General features: G+C 43.0%; 1 protein-coding gene across 11 annotated transcripts in view; it reads right to left on the bottom strand.

Annotated features, from left to right (window-relative positions):
- Positions 1 to 19,235, bottom strand: part of tsnax (translin-associated factor X) — a 61,780-nt gene that overhangs the window by 21,940 nt on the left and 20,605 nt on the right. For 6 of the 11 annotated variants that reach the window (XM_078399138.1, XM_078399142.1, XM_078399140.1 and 3 more), the window contains 3 exons: positions 16,878 to 16,979; positions 13,013 to 13,127; positions 11,150 to 11,280 (listed from right to left, as the gene is read on the bottom strand). In XM_078399138.1, coding sequence (XP_078255264.1) covers positions 11,150 to 11,280; positions 13,013 to 13,127; positions 16,878 to 16,950 — 319 coding nt within the window. In that variant the 5' untranslated portion in view covers positions 16,951 to 16,979. The remainder of the gene's footprint in view (positions 1 to 11,149; positions 11,281 to 13,012; positions 13,128 to 16,877; positions 16,980 to 19,235) is intronic. The other 5 variants (XM_078399134.1, XM_078399144.1, XM_078399143.1 and 2 more) reach the window with 1 other exon arrangement.

The raw sequence follows: 19,235 nt of genomic DNA, 5'->3' as shown, positions 1-19,235 counted from the left end.
AATGAGAAATGGCAAATGATGGAAATAAAACTGGGAAAGTTGGATTCTCCTACAGCTATTTCACCTCTATACACATCTTCAGGAAATCTGCCAAACTCTTGATTGTTTAACGTCTCTACGCTCCCATGTCTGCTGATATTAACAATTCTCACTTCTTTATGTGGAAACAAGGAACTGCGGATGCTGGTTCACAAAAGACAAAGTACTGGAGCAACTTTACCGCTACACCACTGTGCCGCCCATAATTATTTTAAGAAACCTTTTGCCTGACACACTGAGTTACTCCAACACTTTGCCCACTACATTGATACCGTGTCCTTCCATTACACTTCCATTACTACTATAGGGAACCACAGCAAGGTTTCCACTGGGTCTCCCCCTTCCCCCTCTAACTAGGCGACCCTAACTACTCCCATCGGTCCTCATCCTCCCCTCTGCTCTGTTAACCCACCACCCTCTCACCATACATCCCCTCCACCACCGCCTGCCCCCCTGCCTTCATCCAACCCCAACCCCCACACTTGCCGGGTGTTCACCATCCCCCCTGACCTCCCCCTTTCAGACCTCACCTTTGTTCCCCTCCGCCCCCACATCAACGAGTTCCGGGTACGCCTTGATGTGGAGCTCTTCTTCCTTCGCCTCCGAGCCTTTTTCCATGGGAAGGAGTCTTCACCACACAGTGATGACCCCTTCTCCCGTCTCCAATGGACCCCCTCCTCTTGGACCCCCCCAGTTGGCCAACTACCCTCGCTAGAACTTTTCATCTCCAACTGCCGGCATGACATTAACCGCCTCAAATTCTCCACTCCCCTGACTCACGCTAACCTCTCCCCTCCTTAACGTGCAGCCCTCCACTCACTCTGCAACAACCCTGACTTAGTCATCAAACCCGCTGACAAGGGAGGTGCTGACAAGGGAGGTAGTCTGGCGTGCTGACCTCTACCGGGCCGAGGCCAGACGACAACTCTCAGACACCTCCTCCCACTTATCCTTGGACCATGACCCCACCGACGAACACCAGACCTTAATCATCAACACCATCACGGACCTCACCATTTCCGGCGCTCTACCCTCTAATGCCTCCAAACTTATCGTTCCCCAGCCCCGCACGGCCCGATTTTACATTCTACCTAAAATCCATAAACAGAACTATCCCGGCAGACCCATTGTTTCTGCCTGTTCATGTCCCACCGAACCTATTTCCACCTACCTCGACTCCATCCTATCCCCCCTGGTCAAATCCCTCCCCACCTACGTCCAAGACACCTCACCTGCTCTCCGTCTCCTCGATAACTTCCGGTTCCCAGGCCCCCACTCCCTCATCTTTACCATGGATGTCCAGTCACTCTACACTTCCATCCCCCACAAGGATGGTCTCGAAGCCCTCCGTTTCATCCTCGACCGCAGAACCAGCCAATCCCCATCTACTAACACTCTCCTCTGCCTAGCAGAGCTGGTTCTTACCCTTAACAACTTCGCCTTTGACTCCTCCCACTTCCTCCAAACCAGAGGCGTAGCTATGGGCACTCGCATGGGCCCTAGCTATGCCTGCCTCTTTGTCGGGTACGTCAAACAATCCCTGTTTCGGACGTACACTGGCCCCATCCCCGAACTCTACCTCCGCTACATCGACGACTGCATTGGTGCTACCTCTTGTACCCATGTGGAACTCACTGACTTCATTCACTACCAATTTCCATCCTGCTCTTAAATATACTTGGACTATCTCCGACATCTCCCTACCGTTTCTGGACCTCACCATCTCCATCACAGGAGACAGACTAATGACTGACATCTACAATAAACCCACTGACTCGCATAGCTATCTGGACTACATTTCTTCCCACCCTGACTCCTGCAAAAATCTATCCCCTATTCCCAATTCCTCCGTCTATAACGCATCTACGCCCGGGATGAGGTGTTTCACACTAGGGCATCAGAGATGTCCTCATTCTTCAGGAAACAGGGCTTCCCCTCTTCTATTATAGATGAGGCTCTCACTAGGGCCTCTTCTATATCCCGCAGCTCCGCTCTTGCTCCCCCTCCCCTCATTCGTAACAAGGACAGAATCCCCCCTCGTTCTCACCTTCCACCCCATCAGCCAGCTTATCCAACAAATCATCCTCCAACATTTCCGTCACCTCCAATGGGACTCCACTACTGGCCACATCTTCCCATTCCCCCCCCCCCCCCCCCTTTCTGCGTTCTGCAGAGACCGTTCCCTCTGTAACTCCCTGGTCCACTCGTCCCTTCTTACCAAAACCACCCCACTCCAAGTCTGACCTTTCTGTCAAGGGCCTCCTCCAGTGCCATAGTGAGGCCCACCGGAAATTGGAGGAACAGCACCTCATATTTTGCTTGGGCAGCTTTCAGCCCAGCGGTATGAACATTGACTTCTCCAACTTTAGATAGTTCCTTTGTCCCTCTCTTCCCCCTTCCCAGTTCTCCCTCTATCTTCCTGTCTCCACCTATATCCTTTCTTTGTCCCACCCCCGACATCAGTCTGAAGAAGGGTCTCGACCCGAAACGTCACCCATTCCTTCTCTCCTGAGATGCTGCCTGACCTGCTGAGTTACTCCAGCATTTTGTGAATAAATACCTTTGATTTGTACCAGCATCTGCAGTTTTTTTCCTCCACTGTCCTTCCATTAAATCTGCTTTCACAACCACCCTCTTCAAAAAAGATTGAAATCCCATTTCTATGTGTAAACAACTTTTTGTATGCATTCATCCTATCCATGATTTTTTAACATGTTGCCTTTTCACAATGCTATGGCTATCTTTCTCATATCTGACTTGTTAGCACGCAACAAAAAGCTTTTCACTGTACCTCAGTACATGTGACAATAAATTAAACTGAACTGAACTAACACCAAGAACAGACATTTTCTCCAATTAAACAATGCAAATTTATAGCCATTTGGTGATTCTGCAACCTTAATATACTATAATATACTGTTATGTACTGAGGTACACAAGTATGAACTACTAAATACATAATAATCTTGACTCCATTTTGCATTGTTTAATGAATAGCACAATAGATCAACATAGTACAGCACAGGAATAGGCCGATCGGCCCAATTTGAGTTTGTTTTTGTGACCTTTTGTTTCCCTTGCAATTGAATATTTCTCCATCAGCTTCTGTCTGCCAACTTTTAAAGGAAATGCTAATATACAAAATATTTTATGCAGTTATCTAGGAGCCTTGAAATTACTTGTAAACAAAATCGTGAAGTTATTTTTTTTATAATCACAGTAAGAATGATTAGTTGTTCCCATAACAAATCCTTCTGATGAAAGATGCTTATTAACCTTTTCATAACCTTTTAGTCTGAAGACTTACTCGTATCAGAAAAGCACCCGTTTTTAATGGGGTCAATTCTGCTTTTCTAGCCTGGAGCAGACCCAGAGTTAATACTGGAGCAGAAATTGTTTCAGTTTGTTAAATAATCTTGGACCATAGTTTGGGACCATATATAGGTTTGAAAGCCAAGATTATAAATGTAATGTTGTGAATATCATATTTGTTTATATTTCATGTCAGCTCGCAAGCAATTATCCTGATTCAAGCTAGAGTCGGAACGCAAGAAGAGTAGAAGTGGCAGTGATTGACATGACACAAGCCCCAAGAGGCACCAATAGGTACCATTTAATTATTTTATTAGATTTTTTATTTAATGCTTTCTTGCACCTTATTTAATAATTTAATTGCTTTTCTGCATGTACCTAACCCTAAATATTGTTAACCTAATGAAATTTAGCAAAATTTAACAAATGTACCTCCTTGATGCAAAATGTTCATCTTTTCTTATTATATATGGCCTACCCTAGAGAAACTTCTTATGTCAAGCGTTTGATTGTCATAAGTACCAAAGCGGAACAATGAAATTTTTACTTTTGTATAACACCAGATTTTGCTTTAAGGTCAAACATAACATGCAGGATGTAAATGTCTGTTCATTTTCAAACAACTGCCAGGAAGAGGGAGTTAGCAGCTTGGGTACAGTGTTTGTAGCAGGGACAGGAGACAATGGGCTGCAATTTCCAAGTTTTTAAATGAAAAAGATTCAAATTCAACTGTGCTTGAATGTTGAATAACCGGCAACAACAAAAAAAACGGTTAACATCTCCTTATACCAAGAGATGTTGCTCATGCATTCCCCATTTCTTTTTCCTCACCAGCCCATATTCTCAGACCTCAAAGCACAATGCTCACTTTAAAAATGTGTCATTCATATGTCAAAAACTGCTGTTCAGCTGCACTCTAGATTGAATTCAACATTCTGCCGATTTCTGGTTATTGACAAGCTTTTTCCTGTGATTTACACGGAATGGGGAGTAGCTGATCTATTAGAAACAGTTGAGGATTTACCTTGAAACTTTTTGAAATAAACTACGATCACCTGGATGTTGCTATTTACAGCAACATTTTGCAACAGCTAGATGAAACTAGCTGTCGGTCAGAAGAACTATTTGAACCAAATCCAAGAAGAAGCAACACAGAAAATGACAATGTCCTCTTTGTTCACCTTGTCACAATGTGCATAATTAATCCTGGAAAAAATTTAAAGTATGCAACTGTGATTTATTATTGCAAATTTGTATCATTGTATATGCAACTCATCCTTTAGAAATATGAATATAACGAATCAAATGCCCTCCTTTTATGCTACAAGATTATATACAACTCCTGCAAAGGTAAATCATATTTATAACAATCTGCTGGAGGAATCCAGTGGGTCGAGAAGCACCTGTAGACTGAAAGCCCACATCAGGACTGAGAGTGGAGAGGGAAGATAGCTGATATAAAGAGAGGGGTAGTGGTGAGATAGAGGCTGGAAGGTGATTGGTGGACAGAGGAAGGATGAAAAATAAATGGAATCAGGTTGGGGGAGGAACGGAATTGGAGGCAATAGGTTGATGTCTAGATTGATGTCTGAATGATAGATCCAGTCTCCCAACTCCTTCTTTCCCTCTCCCTTTTGTCAACACCGCCTACAGATGCTTCCTGACCCATTGAGTTCCCCCAACAGGCTGTCCTGTAGACTGCGAAGATAGTTATCAAGAATTACAGCGGGATCAGCTACGCAAGTAGGCTGAGTAATGGCTAATGGAGTTTAATTCAGGTAAGTGTGAGGTGTTGCATGTTGGAAAGTAAAATCAGGACAGGGCCATCATTGTAAACAATTGGACCCTGGGGAGTGTTGTAGAGCAAAGGGTTCTAGGTGTAAAAGTACATAATTCTCTGAAAGTGGCGTCACAGGTAGATAGGATGGTGGAGGTGGCTTTTAGTATTTTTGCCATCATTAGTCAGGGAATTGAGTTTAAAGTTGGGACATTATACTACAGTTATAGAAGACATTGGCGAGATCGTATTTGGAGTGTTCAGTTTTGTTCACCCTGCTATAGGAAAGATACCATTAATCTGATTTACGTGCATGTTGCCAGGAATCGAGGGCCTGAGCTGCAGGGAGAGGTTGGGTAGGTTTGGACTTTATTCCTTGGAGCAAAGGTGGTTGAGGGCTAATCTTATGGAAGTGTATAAAATCATGAGTTTTATTCCCCCAGTAAATCAAGTAGGGTAATCAAGAACTCAACAGCATATGTTTAAGGTGAGAGGAGAAAGATTCAATAGGAACCCGAGGGGCAACATTTTTTAAAAAACAGAGGTTAGTGGGTGATTGGAATGAACTTTTATAAGAGGTTATGGCAGGTACAATAACATTTAAAAGATATCTGGACAGATACATGGATAGGAAAAGTTTTAAAGAATATTTTAAGAATGATGCCTGGATCAGGGGGTATTAACTACAGGGAGCGGTTGGACAGACGGATTGTTTTCTTTGGAATGCTGGAGGTTACGGGGGGACCCGATAAAAATATATAAAATTATAAGAAGCATAGATAAGATAGACAGTGAGAACCTTTTTCTCACCTGGACGGAAAAATAAAATATTAGAGGGCATAGCTCAAAGGTAAGAGAGGCAAAGTTTAAAAGGAAGGACAAGTTTTATACACAGAGAAGAGGAGGGGGGGGGGAGGGGGGGGGGTGGTGGTTGAGGCAGATAAGAGACTTTATGTGGCATGTAAGAGACTTTTCGATAGACATATGGATATACAGAGGATGGAGGGATATGGATTATGTGCAGGCAGATAAGCGTTGGTCTTGGCATCTGGAGTGGAAGCAAGTAATTCTCAATTTGGAAACGCCTTTTAACGAAAAGGTGATAATTGAGAGTTGAATGACAAACAGGAAGTGGCGGCGCTGCGCAGCAGCTGTGGTTCACCTGCAATCCGTTTGTCTTTTGTGTTTTTTGTTGTTTTTCGTCTTAATTGTAGTGTTTAGATGTGATGTAGTGTTTTTTGTGGTTGTGTACTATGTGTGGGGGGGGGGGAACTGTAAAATTGTCTCCTCCGAACGGAGACCTGACCTTTTTTTCTGGGCCGTGTCCCCATTTACGCTGCGGCCTACCACCTGGAGCTGGCGGCCTCCAGCCCGGACCGGATTTACCATCTGCGGAGCTGGCTGCCTTCGGAGACTGTGGTGGCGCTGTGAGTGCGGCTGCGACTCGCCTTCGGAGGCTTCGGCCGCGGGCCGTGTGGATATCGGAAGCTCGCAGGCCCCTGGGTGGGGGCCGACATCGGGAGCTCCAGCAGCGGCAGCGTCTTCGCCCGCCCCGAATCGCAGGGCTTGGGACGGCCCGCCACGGACCTTTCACCGTCCGGCGCGGCCTGAAATAGGCTGCGGGATTTTTCTCCGCCCGGCGGGGGCTTCAATATCGGGAGCCACGACCGCCCCGACGTGCAGCGGCAGCATCTTCGCCCGCCCTGAATCGCGGGGCTTGGGTCAGCCTGCTGCGGACCTTTCACCGTTCGGCGCGGCCTGGAACAGGCTGCGGGATTTTCTCCACCTGGCGGGGGCTTCAATGTCGGGAGCCCCAACCGCCCCGACGCGGCAACTTCAACAGCCTGACCACAGGAGAAGACGGCAGGGGAAGAGAAAAGACATTCTAGCCTTCCATCACAGTGAGGAGGTGACTGGAGTCCCCCAAGGCTCGGTACTGGCCCCCATGTTCTTCAATCTCTATATCAGCGATCTGCCACACACGACCTCGCGCCAGTATGGATTCGCAGATGACTTGGCCCTACTGCACTCGGACAAGAGCTGGGCAAATGTTGAGGATGTGCTCTCGACGGATATGGATCTTGTCGCGGGCTACCTTAAGACCTGGAGACTAAAACAGAGTATGGCAAAAACCACAACGGCCTTTCACCTGAACAACAAGGAAGCTCAACGCCAGCTAACCATCACCCTCAATGGGTCACCCCTACCCTACAACCCATTTCCTACATACCTCGGGGTGAAACTAGATCGGCAGCTGACCTACAAGCAACACCTTGAAGCTCTCCGTGCTAAAGTCTCGGCAAGGAACGACCTCCTGCGTTGCTCGGCCGGATCGCCATGGGGTGCCAGGACATCTACTCTTCGAACCAGTGCTCATGCACTCGTGTACAGTGCCGCTGAGTACGCCGCCCCAGCATGGTGCCGCAGCGCTCATACCAGCAAGCTAGACGCCACACTCAACGACACCATGCGGATCATCACCGGCTGCCTACGCCCTAGTCCGACGGATCTCCTGCCGGTGCTCGCAGGTATCGCACCCGCCAAGCTTCGCAGAGAGTTTTTCACTCATAGGCTGGTGTGCAAGGCCCCATCGGACGCCAAACATCCTTTGCACCACCTCGCCCAGGATTCACAGCAACTGGGATCTCAACGCCTGTCATCTCGTCACCCGTTCTCCCATCATGCAGCGACCCTCTGTGGCTCTGGTTTCAACATACTAGGGGCATGGAGAACCAGCTGGGAACAGACATCGCGACCTCCTCAATTCACTGTCGCACTGAACACCACAGCCCCACCCGGCTCGGACATGCCCCGCAAAGAGTGGGTCGCCCTGAACCGGCTCCGCACAGGGGTCGGGCGGTTCAACGCCAACATGCATCGTTGGGGGTTGCGTCCATCAGCAGCCTGCGTGTGTGGAGCAGACCAGCAAACAGCGCAGCACGTCATTTTCGACTGCACTGTCCTCCGTCGCCCTGGTAGAGGGGTAGACCTCACGGCCCTTGACAACAGCACATTGCACTGGCTACAGCGCCTGGAGGGCGTTACATCATTTATGCTGCCTCAAACGCAAGAAGACTGGAGGAGACTCAATGTGATGGATGTTTCTTTTTTTTTGTTTTGTGTTGGTTTGTGATCGTGTGTGTTATTGTTTATTTTTATTGCTCTTATTGTTGGACTGTGGGTAATGGAATTTCATCCAAAACACTTGTTTTTTTGGATGACAATAAAGGTTATTCTGATTCTGATGGTTCAGTAGCTAACTTAGAATTGAGCTACTTGTCACAGACAGGACACCACTGCAATTTTTAGGTAAATGCTAAATGAGTCACTGAATAACTTAGCCAAAGGTGTGACTAGTTATGGAGCTAACGTCTTCAGTATTACAACCAGCATACTTCCCTGTCCCATTGTCTTTGCTGTATCTAATGATCTTGGCTATTTCTTGCTATCACATGGAATGAATTGAAATGACTGAAGATTGATCTCAGAAGAAGGGTCTCGACCCGAAACGTCACCCATTCCTTCTCTCCAGAGGAAGAAGGGTCTCGACCCGAAACGTCACACATTCCTTCTCTCCAGAGGAAGATGGGTCTCGATCCGAAACATCATACATTCCTTCTCTCCAGAGGAAGAAGGGTCTCGATCCGAAACGTCACACATTCCTTCTCTCCAGAGGAAGAAGGGTCTCGATCCGAAACGTCACACATTCCTTCTCTCCAGAGGAAGATGGGTCTCGATCCAAAACGTCACCCATTCCTTCTCTCCAGAGGAAGAAGGGTCTCAACCCGAAACATCACCCATTCTTTCTTTCCAGAGATGCTGCCTGGCCCGCTGAGTTACTCCAGCATTTTGTGTCTACCTTCGATTTAAACCAGCATCTGCAGTTCTTTCCTACACATTTTGTCCGCTCCACTGCAAAATCTCCTCAAGGTATGTCTATTTTGAAGGTTCTCCTCCTCGCTCCAACGAGAGTTCAGCAGGAAGAAGGGTCTCAACCCGAAACGTCACCCATTCCTTCTCTCCAGAGATGCTGCTTGTCCCACTGAGTTACTCCAGCATCTTGTGTCTACCTTTGACTGAAGATCCCTGCTATTATGCAATAGCAGGGATCTCAGAAAAAAAAGAGGTTGTCCACTCAGCTTGCTAGCTCAACATAGTTGCAAATGCTTTGGTCTTATTTTTTATCACTCAAATACCAGGCCCCATTATCACTAAGTACAGGGGTGTTCTTGAATTCTTCACTTACTATTGATAGTTCACTATTGTTCACCACTAGGACTATCGGGTGTTGATGTAATCTGAAGATTGTGGCATTGCCTAGTCCTTTCTACATGCTGACAGTGCATACTACTTAACATATAAGTAGTTCTGTCTCAGAGCTTGACCAGGTTGTTAAGAAGGTCAACTGATGTTGCTACTGGTATTGATATTGGTTTGTTGTTGTCACACATAATGAGACAGTGAAAAACATTGTTTTGCGCACCGACATAAATCATACCATACGTTAGTACATCAGGTAATGCAAAAGAGAAAATAAACAGTGCAGAATGTAGTGTTACAGCACGGGGGCAGATCGGAAGATAGGGAATTCATCCCTAGCTTATAAGAGGTCGGTTGAAGAATCTGATAATAGCAGGGAAGAACCTGTTCTTGAATCTGGTGGTATGTATTTTCAAGCTTTTGTATCTTCTGCCTGGCACGAGAATGGAGAAGTGAGTATGACCTGGGTTGGAGTGGTCTATGTTGGCTGCTTTCTTGCGGCAGCATGAAGTACAGATGGAGTCGATGGTTGGGAAGCCAGTATGTGTGCTGTCTTCACAATCCTCTGCAATTTCTCACACTCTTGAGCAGAGCAGTTACCATATCAGCTATGATGCATCCAGATGGGACGCATTTTATGTTACATTTGTAATGGCCTGTCCTTTTGCATTTCTCATTGAAACAGGGTTAATTTCCTGGACTGATTATAATGGTAAATGAGACATAAGCTGGACTGTGGGTTTACAAATTGAAGTGGAATACACTGCTGTTGCTGCAGATGGCTGTTCAAAATGGAGTTCCTACCAAGCCTCTCTTCATGGTGGATGCTAGTTTAGCATCTTTGTGGTGGATACTACAATTCCAGAGTAAATTCCGTGCGCTTGCTACTTTTGGTGAGGAACACTGAGTTAATCAGCTGAGGGAAGATAGTGGCTTGAGAATCTTGTACAAGTTTGTCCAGATGCCTGAACTTCATAGGGTCTGGAATCAAATTTGAGAACTCCCAGGGTATCCCCCTCATATACACCATATTATTACCTCTAGTAGGGGATCGGTACAGGATGCAATGAGCTATTCTCAGGAAAGGGTCTGGCCTATTGTTTGCAGTGTACGATTTTGAGAGCTCATCTATGTCAGCCTATTCTATAATAATCTCTGGGACAGCTCCCCTAATTCAGTGACAGAGGTTTAATGTGCTAGGATACAAATTAACTGTTTGGTGATTAGCTTCTGTTGACGTATAATATTTAGGTTAAGAATACAAGTTTTGTTTACTGACACATTGGGAAATGGGATAGTCAAGAACATCGAGAGAGGAAGTTGAACAATAGGTCAGGATAGGAAACATGTTTATAGCTGTAGTAATGTGGAACCATCTCATTTCTGGATGTCTTGTTTTAAGTAACTTGTTACACAGTAATAAATCATCTAATACAGTGTAAATCAGGAGTAACCTTTAAAGATCTTGAGATTTCCACAATATGTAGAGGATGTTCAGACTGAAAAAAAATGTTGTAGGCTGCATTCAGTCAGAGACCATATTTATGTTGCTCCATGTTTACAGCTTAAAGACATTATGTGTCTGGGCTTGATTTAATTTAATTTAATCAATTTAAGTAATTTATAAACTGCCTATAGTCTACTGCAGAACACATTCAAGTTATTTAGAAATACATAAATGAAATTTAGGCTTTTGATTCAAATATTGTTCACATATTTCAAGTCCTAAATGTTTAAAATATATTTAAATTGGTTTCCTACCTGGAGAAAATGCTCGATGAAATTGGCAAGTATCTTCACCAATCAGTTCTTGAGCAATTTGCTGGATCTTTAATCTAATGTCACCAAACTTGGTATCAGATTCACAAAGTAATTCACCAACATCACTGACACTGTGAAAGGAAACTTTGATTAAATATATTAATTAATTAACCATCAGTAGTAAACTTTTTAAAGTTATTGTTGACTTGAATTTGACATCAAGAGTGGAGTGATTAAAGTCAAGAAACCATAGGAGGCCAGGATCAAAGGTGGTAACGTAATGATGATGATGTTTGCAGTGGAAGAACTTGAAAGCTAAGATGAGGATTTTAAAATTGAAAAAAGCAGGAGTTAACATATATCAGAAAACGTATGTATAGAGAGAACATGAAATGAGTTGCCTTAAGTGAAACCAGCACAATTTTGGGTGAGCACGTTTAGGTAGGACTGGGAAATGAGAGGATAGTCAAAAATGGTATGAAAACAGTGAAGACTAGAGACAAGCATATGAATGGCGGCTTGAATTGTGGTATGAGTAGAGATAACCAAAGTGATGCAGGTGAAAATAGATTGTTTTAATAAGAGAACATTTGGTAGACACAAACTAAATACTCCAAAAGCAGTTAAAAAATGGTTCAGTTTACACCAACACATCAGCTGCAGAATAAGACATCACATACTTCATATCACCACTATGTTGCTGTCCCTATTCAGTTCTATTCACAAATCCTCAACAAATGAAGCAGACCACACGTGTCTGCAGCAAGATGTGAATAACATTCCGACGTGGGCTGATAAATGGCCACAGAAAGTACCATTGACCATCCCTGTCAAGAAAGATGGCAATTGTCTGGCATCCCTGATGTTCAATGGCATTACCAGACCAGCTATGCAAGTACCAAAGCTATAGGAGCATTTCAGTGGCTCCATATTCTGCAACTGACTCTCTGCCTGATACTCCAAAGTCTCTTCACCATCTATATAACACAAGTGAGGAGTGCGATAGAAAACTCTACCCTTGACTGGGTCAATACTACTTTAACTCTCAAGAAGCTCAACAACCTTCAGGATGAAGCAGACCACAAAATTGGCACCCCATCTACCTCCCTAAACATTCATCTCCTTCGCTATCAGCATAAAGTGTATGGTTATCTACCAGCCACAAAATGCATTGCAGCGACTCACTTGGCTACTTTGGCAGCACCCGTTAAATTAACAAAGTCTATAACTATGAAGATCAAGGCCATAGGAATACCACCACCTGCAGATTTCCCCTCCAAGTTCCAGGCCATCCTGACATGGTCTAAACCTGCCATATCTAAACTCTGGAACTTCCTTTTCAATGGCAGCATTGCATCAACTTCCCCAGAAGATAGTATCATATACCAGTTCAAGAAGATGACACGCAACTCACCACCACCACCAGGACAAATACTGATGGGCATGTTGGACTTGACTGTTATGATGTCCAGGTCTCAAAAAGTGAATAAAAATCCACATCTAAAACTTGAACTTGTTCCTTGGATTCAGTTGTAAACCAGATTTTATAAACTTAAACACTGGTGAAATAATCTGGAAATGCTGACTGGTTCTCAGACAGAGAAGCAAAGTCACTAACCCATCAACTTGCAAAGTCTAATCTAAACAACAATTACAACAATTACACCAATAATGGTTCTGTTTATTTAATATTTTTGCTTTGGGCCTTAATGAGTCGGGGTCAAACAGCATGAAATATGTACTCCTGTTCTTATTAGGCAACATTCATCCAACTTCATGTGAGCAGCTCTATGACACATTTGATTTGGAAATGAATAGGAATTTTCATTTATTAATTTTAAAAAGCTTTAGAAAACCTCATACCTGATTACCCTGTGCAGAAGGAAAATAGTACGTTTGCTTTCAATAGTAACATCACGACTGAGTTTTACCAGCCTCTCATATTTATCATGCTTTGCATCAAGTTCCTTTTGAAAAGCTGATCAAAATAAAAATGACAATAATTAGTATCGGCAATCACAATTTTAGTTTATCTGTGAAAACGCCATAGTCCATTCATTGCAAATGATATGTCATCTTCAATAACAATAGAAATTGTTGCTTTTTTCACTTCTGTTAATATTTAAAACCACTTCTTGAGAAATCCCTGAGGCAGAGAATGAATCCTGAGGTAACCTCGAAAGCAGAAATTTATTCAAACCGTTTTATAAACCAAAGTTTCTTTCCTGTTAACCACATAATCAGTCAACCTAGAAAAAGGTTGGTTTAAAAACATTAAACACTTGATTTATTCCGTGGTTCATTCAGATTTTAATACCAAATGTCATATATATATATATATATTCTCCCTACAAACAACTAGAGTCACAAAGAACAAAAAATTATGAAAAACTTATAATTGGTGCTACAGTTTAACTGACTTTACCATGGGAACTACACTCGTCCCCTTGCAGGACCTATACATCAGGAGGTGCAGATCCAGAGCAAGCAAGATTATGAGGGACCCCTGCCACCCCAGTAACGGACTGTTCCAGATGCTACGGTCAGGCAAACGCCTCCGCTGTCACGCTGTGAAAACGGAGAGGATGAGACGGAGTTTCTTCCCACAGGCCATCAGGACTGTCAACTTTTATAACTCCAGAGACCAAATTTTTGTCTACACTATAGTAACTTATTAACTTTATTTATATGCTGTAACTATAATTCTTTTTTGTGCACAATCCGCAGGCATTGCCACTTTCATTTCACTGCACATCGTGTATGTGCATGTGACAAATAAACTTGACTTGACTTGTATATTATGAAACATTCACAAATATAGTGAAAAAATATAGTGCGAGGATGTACTATATTAATAATGCTAATTAATAATAATGAATGCATACTTCAATACGGAAATCCTGAATTATTTCACTTATAATAAAGTACTTGTGAAGTAGATATTATTCTTATGTGGGTGAATACAGCAAACAAATTCACATAAAGCAAGCTCTCAACGATAGTTTAAATGATTTACATATTTTCTGTGAGAGAGGTAGTTTGGTCAGAATGGAATTCACTTATTTTCTGCAAATAGAGCTAAGGAATTTTCATATGTTCCAGGACACATTATATTCAAAGCCTGGCACACCCTCAGTACAATAATGAAGGCCAATCTGAATTATTTGTTCCCATTTGAATCCACAACCTTAAGTACGTTATTAGTCGAGCAACGAAATATAGAAAAGGAGTGTGAATGTGCAATTGATCAAAATGCAAGAGAGAGCAAATAGAAAGTATGCAGTATTGAAACTAGAAAGATGAAACTGCAAGAGCAAAAAGTGAGAACACAAAAAAAGTGAAGGAGAAATTACATTTGAGAATAAGAGATGGAAGGAAATGTTAAAAATGGAATAAAAACAAAATCAGAGAATAATGCACTGTAGTCAGACACTGTACAGCAGATTCATGCTTTTGAACACAATCTAAGCATATTTTCTGAACTTTCATAACCCTAACGTAGGCATCTCGGAATGCATACAACATTATACAAAACCTATCAATTGCCATTCGAAAATAACAAAAACTTTCCAAAGTTAATAGAATGAAAACGATACACATATCATATACATATCAGAATATAATAATACTCATAAAAATATTAACCTAGAAACAACAGATCACCCCACAACCACTCTGTCTACAATATTGGTGTCACCTCTAATAAGTTGAGTCTACTCGAAGGCTATAAATGAACACTCTTGAATTTAGTCGATGCCAATCAGGGCTACGTGTGATGCACAATAAATCAACATTCTTATTCTCACATAATACCCAGAAATTCCTACGTTGAATGTGGATTTAAAGCAAGGACAGGACTGGACTCAGTTGTGACTTTGCTGTGGTTTACAGCCTTCAGATACTCACCATCAGGTTTGCCACTTGGGTGAAGTATTAATTGGTAGTCATTCACATAAAAATATCTTAACATAGAATCACACCTTCAAGAAGGTAAAAGTAAAACTTTTCTTTGAGGGAAAAAGTTCTCAGAGAATAACAGTGGGCAGATGAGATTCATGATATAACTACAATGCTTATTTTGTTTGCATTTTATTCTTGTGGTAACATTATTACTGCTTAAATTATTGTTAAAACACAAGTATTTGTGCTATAAAAACACCAGGATAGGCACTCAACCAACAAAACCAAGCCCAATGCCAATGTAGTATCTAAACTGCCTATACACACTTATGGAGCAATAGGACAATAAATAAATAAATAGATAAATAGACAAATAAATAAATAAATGGATAGATGAAACAATTTTAGGACTACCTTACTCACTATTGTCATGGGGAGTGTTTAACACAAGTTTCATTCAAATTGGTCTTATATTTTTAAAGTTAGAGATAATTTAAAGTTTAAAAATTACCTTATTACACCGATGCTTGCCATGTTCAGCGTATGACACATGGGACCCGCCCGAGTGACGGCCAAGGGGTGAGGTGAGGGATTCAGGAGGGGTGGAGTGGGTGAGTCGGGGGGAAGGGAGGAGGGGGGTCAAGGGGGGATCGAATGCATGTGGGGGAGAGGAGAGGAGGGCGGGATAAGGGGGGTTCAGGGGGGATCGAGTGGGGGAGTGGGGAAGGGTGGATAAGGGGGTTGAGGGCAGACGTGGGTGGGTGAGTAGGGGGGTGGGAGGAAGCGGTGGGGAGGGGAGAGTGGGGGAGGTGAGCGTGCTGGACCAATGCAGGAGAGGTTTGGAGCCAATGAGGGGGAGGGGGCTGCTGAGCCCACGAGCTGCCGCTAACTTTAATAGATGCGCTCCCCCCCCCCCCGGGAGGACTGGTGCCTGTCCCGGTGGGCCCTGCTCCTGACCTTCCTCCCGTGGTGCAGCGCGGCGGCAGAGGATCCAACCAGATGGCCGTCGCCGATGATCGCCCCTTGCTGCAGAAGAGGCTTTGGGTCCACGGCTCGCTCTGGCTGCAGCGCTGGCGGCACGGGGCCGAGGTGAGTGGCTCCCTCTCCCCTTCCCTGTCCCCCCTCGCCCGCCCAAGGCCCTGCGGAACACTCCTCACTCGGCAACGGGCTTCGTCAGTTGGATCAAGAGTTTGGGGAGGGTTGCCCCTGGAGAAGCCGCAGGAGAGATTTGGACCCAACGGGTCCACCTCAGCCTAGTATTCAGTAATAATCTATCTACATATAAATAAGCACGCAAACTAAATGTTTAACTAAGAAACCCAATCCCAATGCCACATGAGAATTTAAAATGCCTTTACACTGTTAAACTATGGGACCATAAAAACTAAGCATGTAAATGCCATTATATTATTGGGGTTATCAAGTGGACACCTCCCTTCACTGGTTTGTGGTTGAGTTAGCCCCACGACACCTCGGAGAGGATCAATAGTTAGTTCTGGCATCCCCGAACCACCCCCCTCAATACCTGCTATTTATGCCATCAGTATGCACTATTAAGCAGCTAACTATATAAACATATTTGTATAGTTGATATAAACATATTGATCAATCTTCTTGTAATTCTATTTCTGAATGCTCATCGTTACATTATGTTTTTTCACATCCCTCTTATCATTCCAATTTGTCCTGTTTCTTGTCTGAAACCAATGTGTTGACCCTGAAATGTTGTGCCAACAATGATAGCATAAAGTTGTTCTTGACTAGTGCTGAGCACTAAAAATTGGATGCAAGTAACAATGAAAGTTGTGGATGAATAGTGCATACTTACACTCAAAAGATAACAGCACAGGTGTCAAGGTTACTGTGCTTTGTCCATCCTCTTTTTGGTTACGAGGCTGCATGTTGTCATGCTTTCGCTTTCGAAATCTACCTGAGTTCAAAGGAGAATCCAATAATTACAAGTGTGTAGGAAGGAACCGCAGATATTGGTTTACATGAAAGATAGACACAAAATGCTAGAATAGCTCAGCGGGACAGGCAGCATCTCTGGATAGAGGAATGGATGATGTTTAGGGTCAAGACCCTTCTTCAGACTGCCAGTCTGAAGAAGGGTCTGACCCTAAACATCACCCATTCCTCTATCCAGAGATGCTGCCTGTCCCGCTGAGTTAATCCAGCATTTTGTAACTATCCAATAATTACCATGTGACCTCTGCAGACATAAGTAAATTAATCCATTACAATAAATCATTCTGAAGAAGGGTCTCGACCCGAAACGTCACCCATTCCTTCTCTCCAGAGATGCTGGCTGCTCTCCAGAGATGCTTAGTTACTCCAGCTTTTTGTGTCGATCACAATAAATCATTATCCTAACTGGGTATTGTAATATTTCATTCATGTTCTAATCAAGTCAGATACCAGTGTATTCTGCCTATTGCAACATTAGGTTGATTAAAGTGTAAGTTACGGATTTGAATCATATGGATGCTAGGTATTTCAACATTAATTGACTTAAATTAGAAACGTTTGTTTTTTTACAGCAAGAATCACTTCAAAATTTCTTTGACAGATGCAAAATGAATGGCAGTAAAATGATCTTGATTGGTATCATTGGCATTTTGCTAATATCAGTCAGGGTCACAGTTGATGCACAATTTTTCAGTGTTCCTAATCTCAGAAAATACCCAGCATTTTTATATAAATGTGCATTTAAGATTGGTCAATTGTTTTTGACTAATGTAACGTGAACAGGTTTGTTCACCCTGGATTGAACAATTCTAGAACACAGTTGAATTGTTAAGATCTTTCACAGGGTGGGCAAGTTGTTCCCCCACACTCAGAGGGCTGTGGGTCTTTGGAGTTCTGTTCTTCAAACAGTATAGTTTAATTTAGTTTAGTTTATTGTCACGTGTATCGAGGTTCAGTGAAAAGCTTTTTTTGTAAGCAGTCTCTGAATATTTTAAGGGATGTGGGTTCTCAATAAGCAAGGGTGGAATGTGTCGTTGAGTTTATAGTCAGAACAGCCATGATTTTTTTACAGGAGGCTCAAGGGGACTAGTCTACACCTAAGTTGGTTTAAGGTATATTTAAAATCTACAACATTGAACAAGCTCTTGTTCGTCCCCTTCCATGACTAAGTGTCAAATTATGTCTTAGATGCTGCAGTAAAACACACTCGGAAATTGTGCTTTTCTAATGATCCCATCCTAATAGACATTGCTGGTTGATGATGGATATGAATAAACTGCCAAAGTTAATATTCAGTTTATTTAAATCCCATCAAAGGTAAGTGATGGTTCAGAGCTCAGGTCACAAAGCAAACCTCCAGATCCCTCTACACAATAGATATACACAAAGTGCTGGAACAATTCTGCAGGTCAGACAGCATCTCTGGAGAAAAGGAGCAGGTGACATTTTGGGTCAATCCATCACTATTTAAATAATACTATCTTTTTGCTTTTCCTACTGAATTGAATAACTTCATATTGGTATCCTGTATCTACATTTATCTAATCACTGACTTTCTAAATTGCTTTGAACCCTTTGCATCTTCACCTCATCCCGATCCCAGCCAATTTTATATCCTCAAAAAACTTTGGAATATTACAGTCAGTTCCTTCATATAAATCATTGGTTAATATTGTGAAGAGCTTGGGTTTAAGCACTGATCCTTGCAGTGCCCAACAAATCAATTGTGCTAACAAGAGGCATTTATTAACCTACTCATTGATGCCCAGTTTGGACTTCATAATTTTCACTCAATTCCAGATCTCATCACAGCCATGGTTCAAAAACAAATAATAAAGAGCAGAAGTCTGGAAGTGAAACAAAAGCAATAGCCCCCAACATTCAAGGCAGCATTTGACTAAGCAGCAATGACAAAACTTCAGCAGGCATCAGAGAAATGCTCTAATAGTTATGGCCATTTTCGCATAAAGTAAAATGGATACATTTTCTATTATCACAGGCTCAGGACATCATTGTAGAAATTCCCCAAAACAGTGTCCAATGCCCAATAATTTTCAGCAACTTCATCAATGACCTTCCTTTCATCGTCGGCTCAGAAGTAGTGATGTTTGCTGAGGATTGCACTATGTTCAATTCAATTTACAACTCCTCAGCAAAGAAAGGAGCTTGTGCCTGCATGCAACAGAAACTGGACAACATTCATAAACTGATAAGTGCC

The sequence above is a fragment of the Rhinoraja longicauda genome, chromosome 5 (assembly GCF_053455715.1).
Source record: "Rhinoraja longicauda isolate Sanriku21f chromosome 5, sRhiLon1.1, whole genome shotgun sequence".
In the NCBI taxonomy this organism is placed as follows: domain Eukaryota; kingdom Metazoa; phylum Chordata; class Chondrichthyes; order Rajiformes; family Arhynchobatidae; genus Rhinoraja; species Rhinoraja longicauda.
This window is presented reverse-complemented; position numbering and strand designations above follow the sequence as displayed.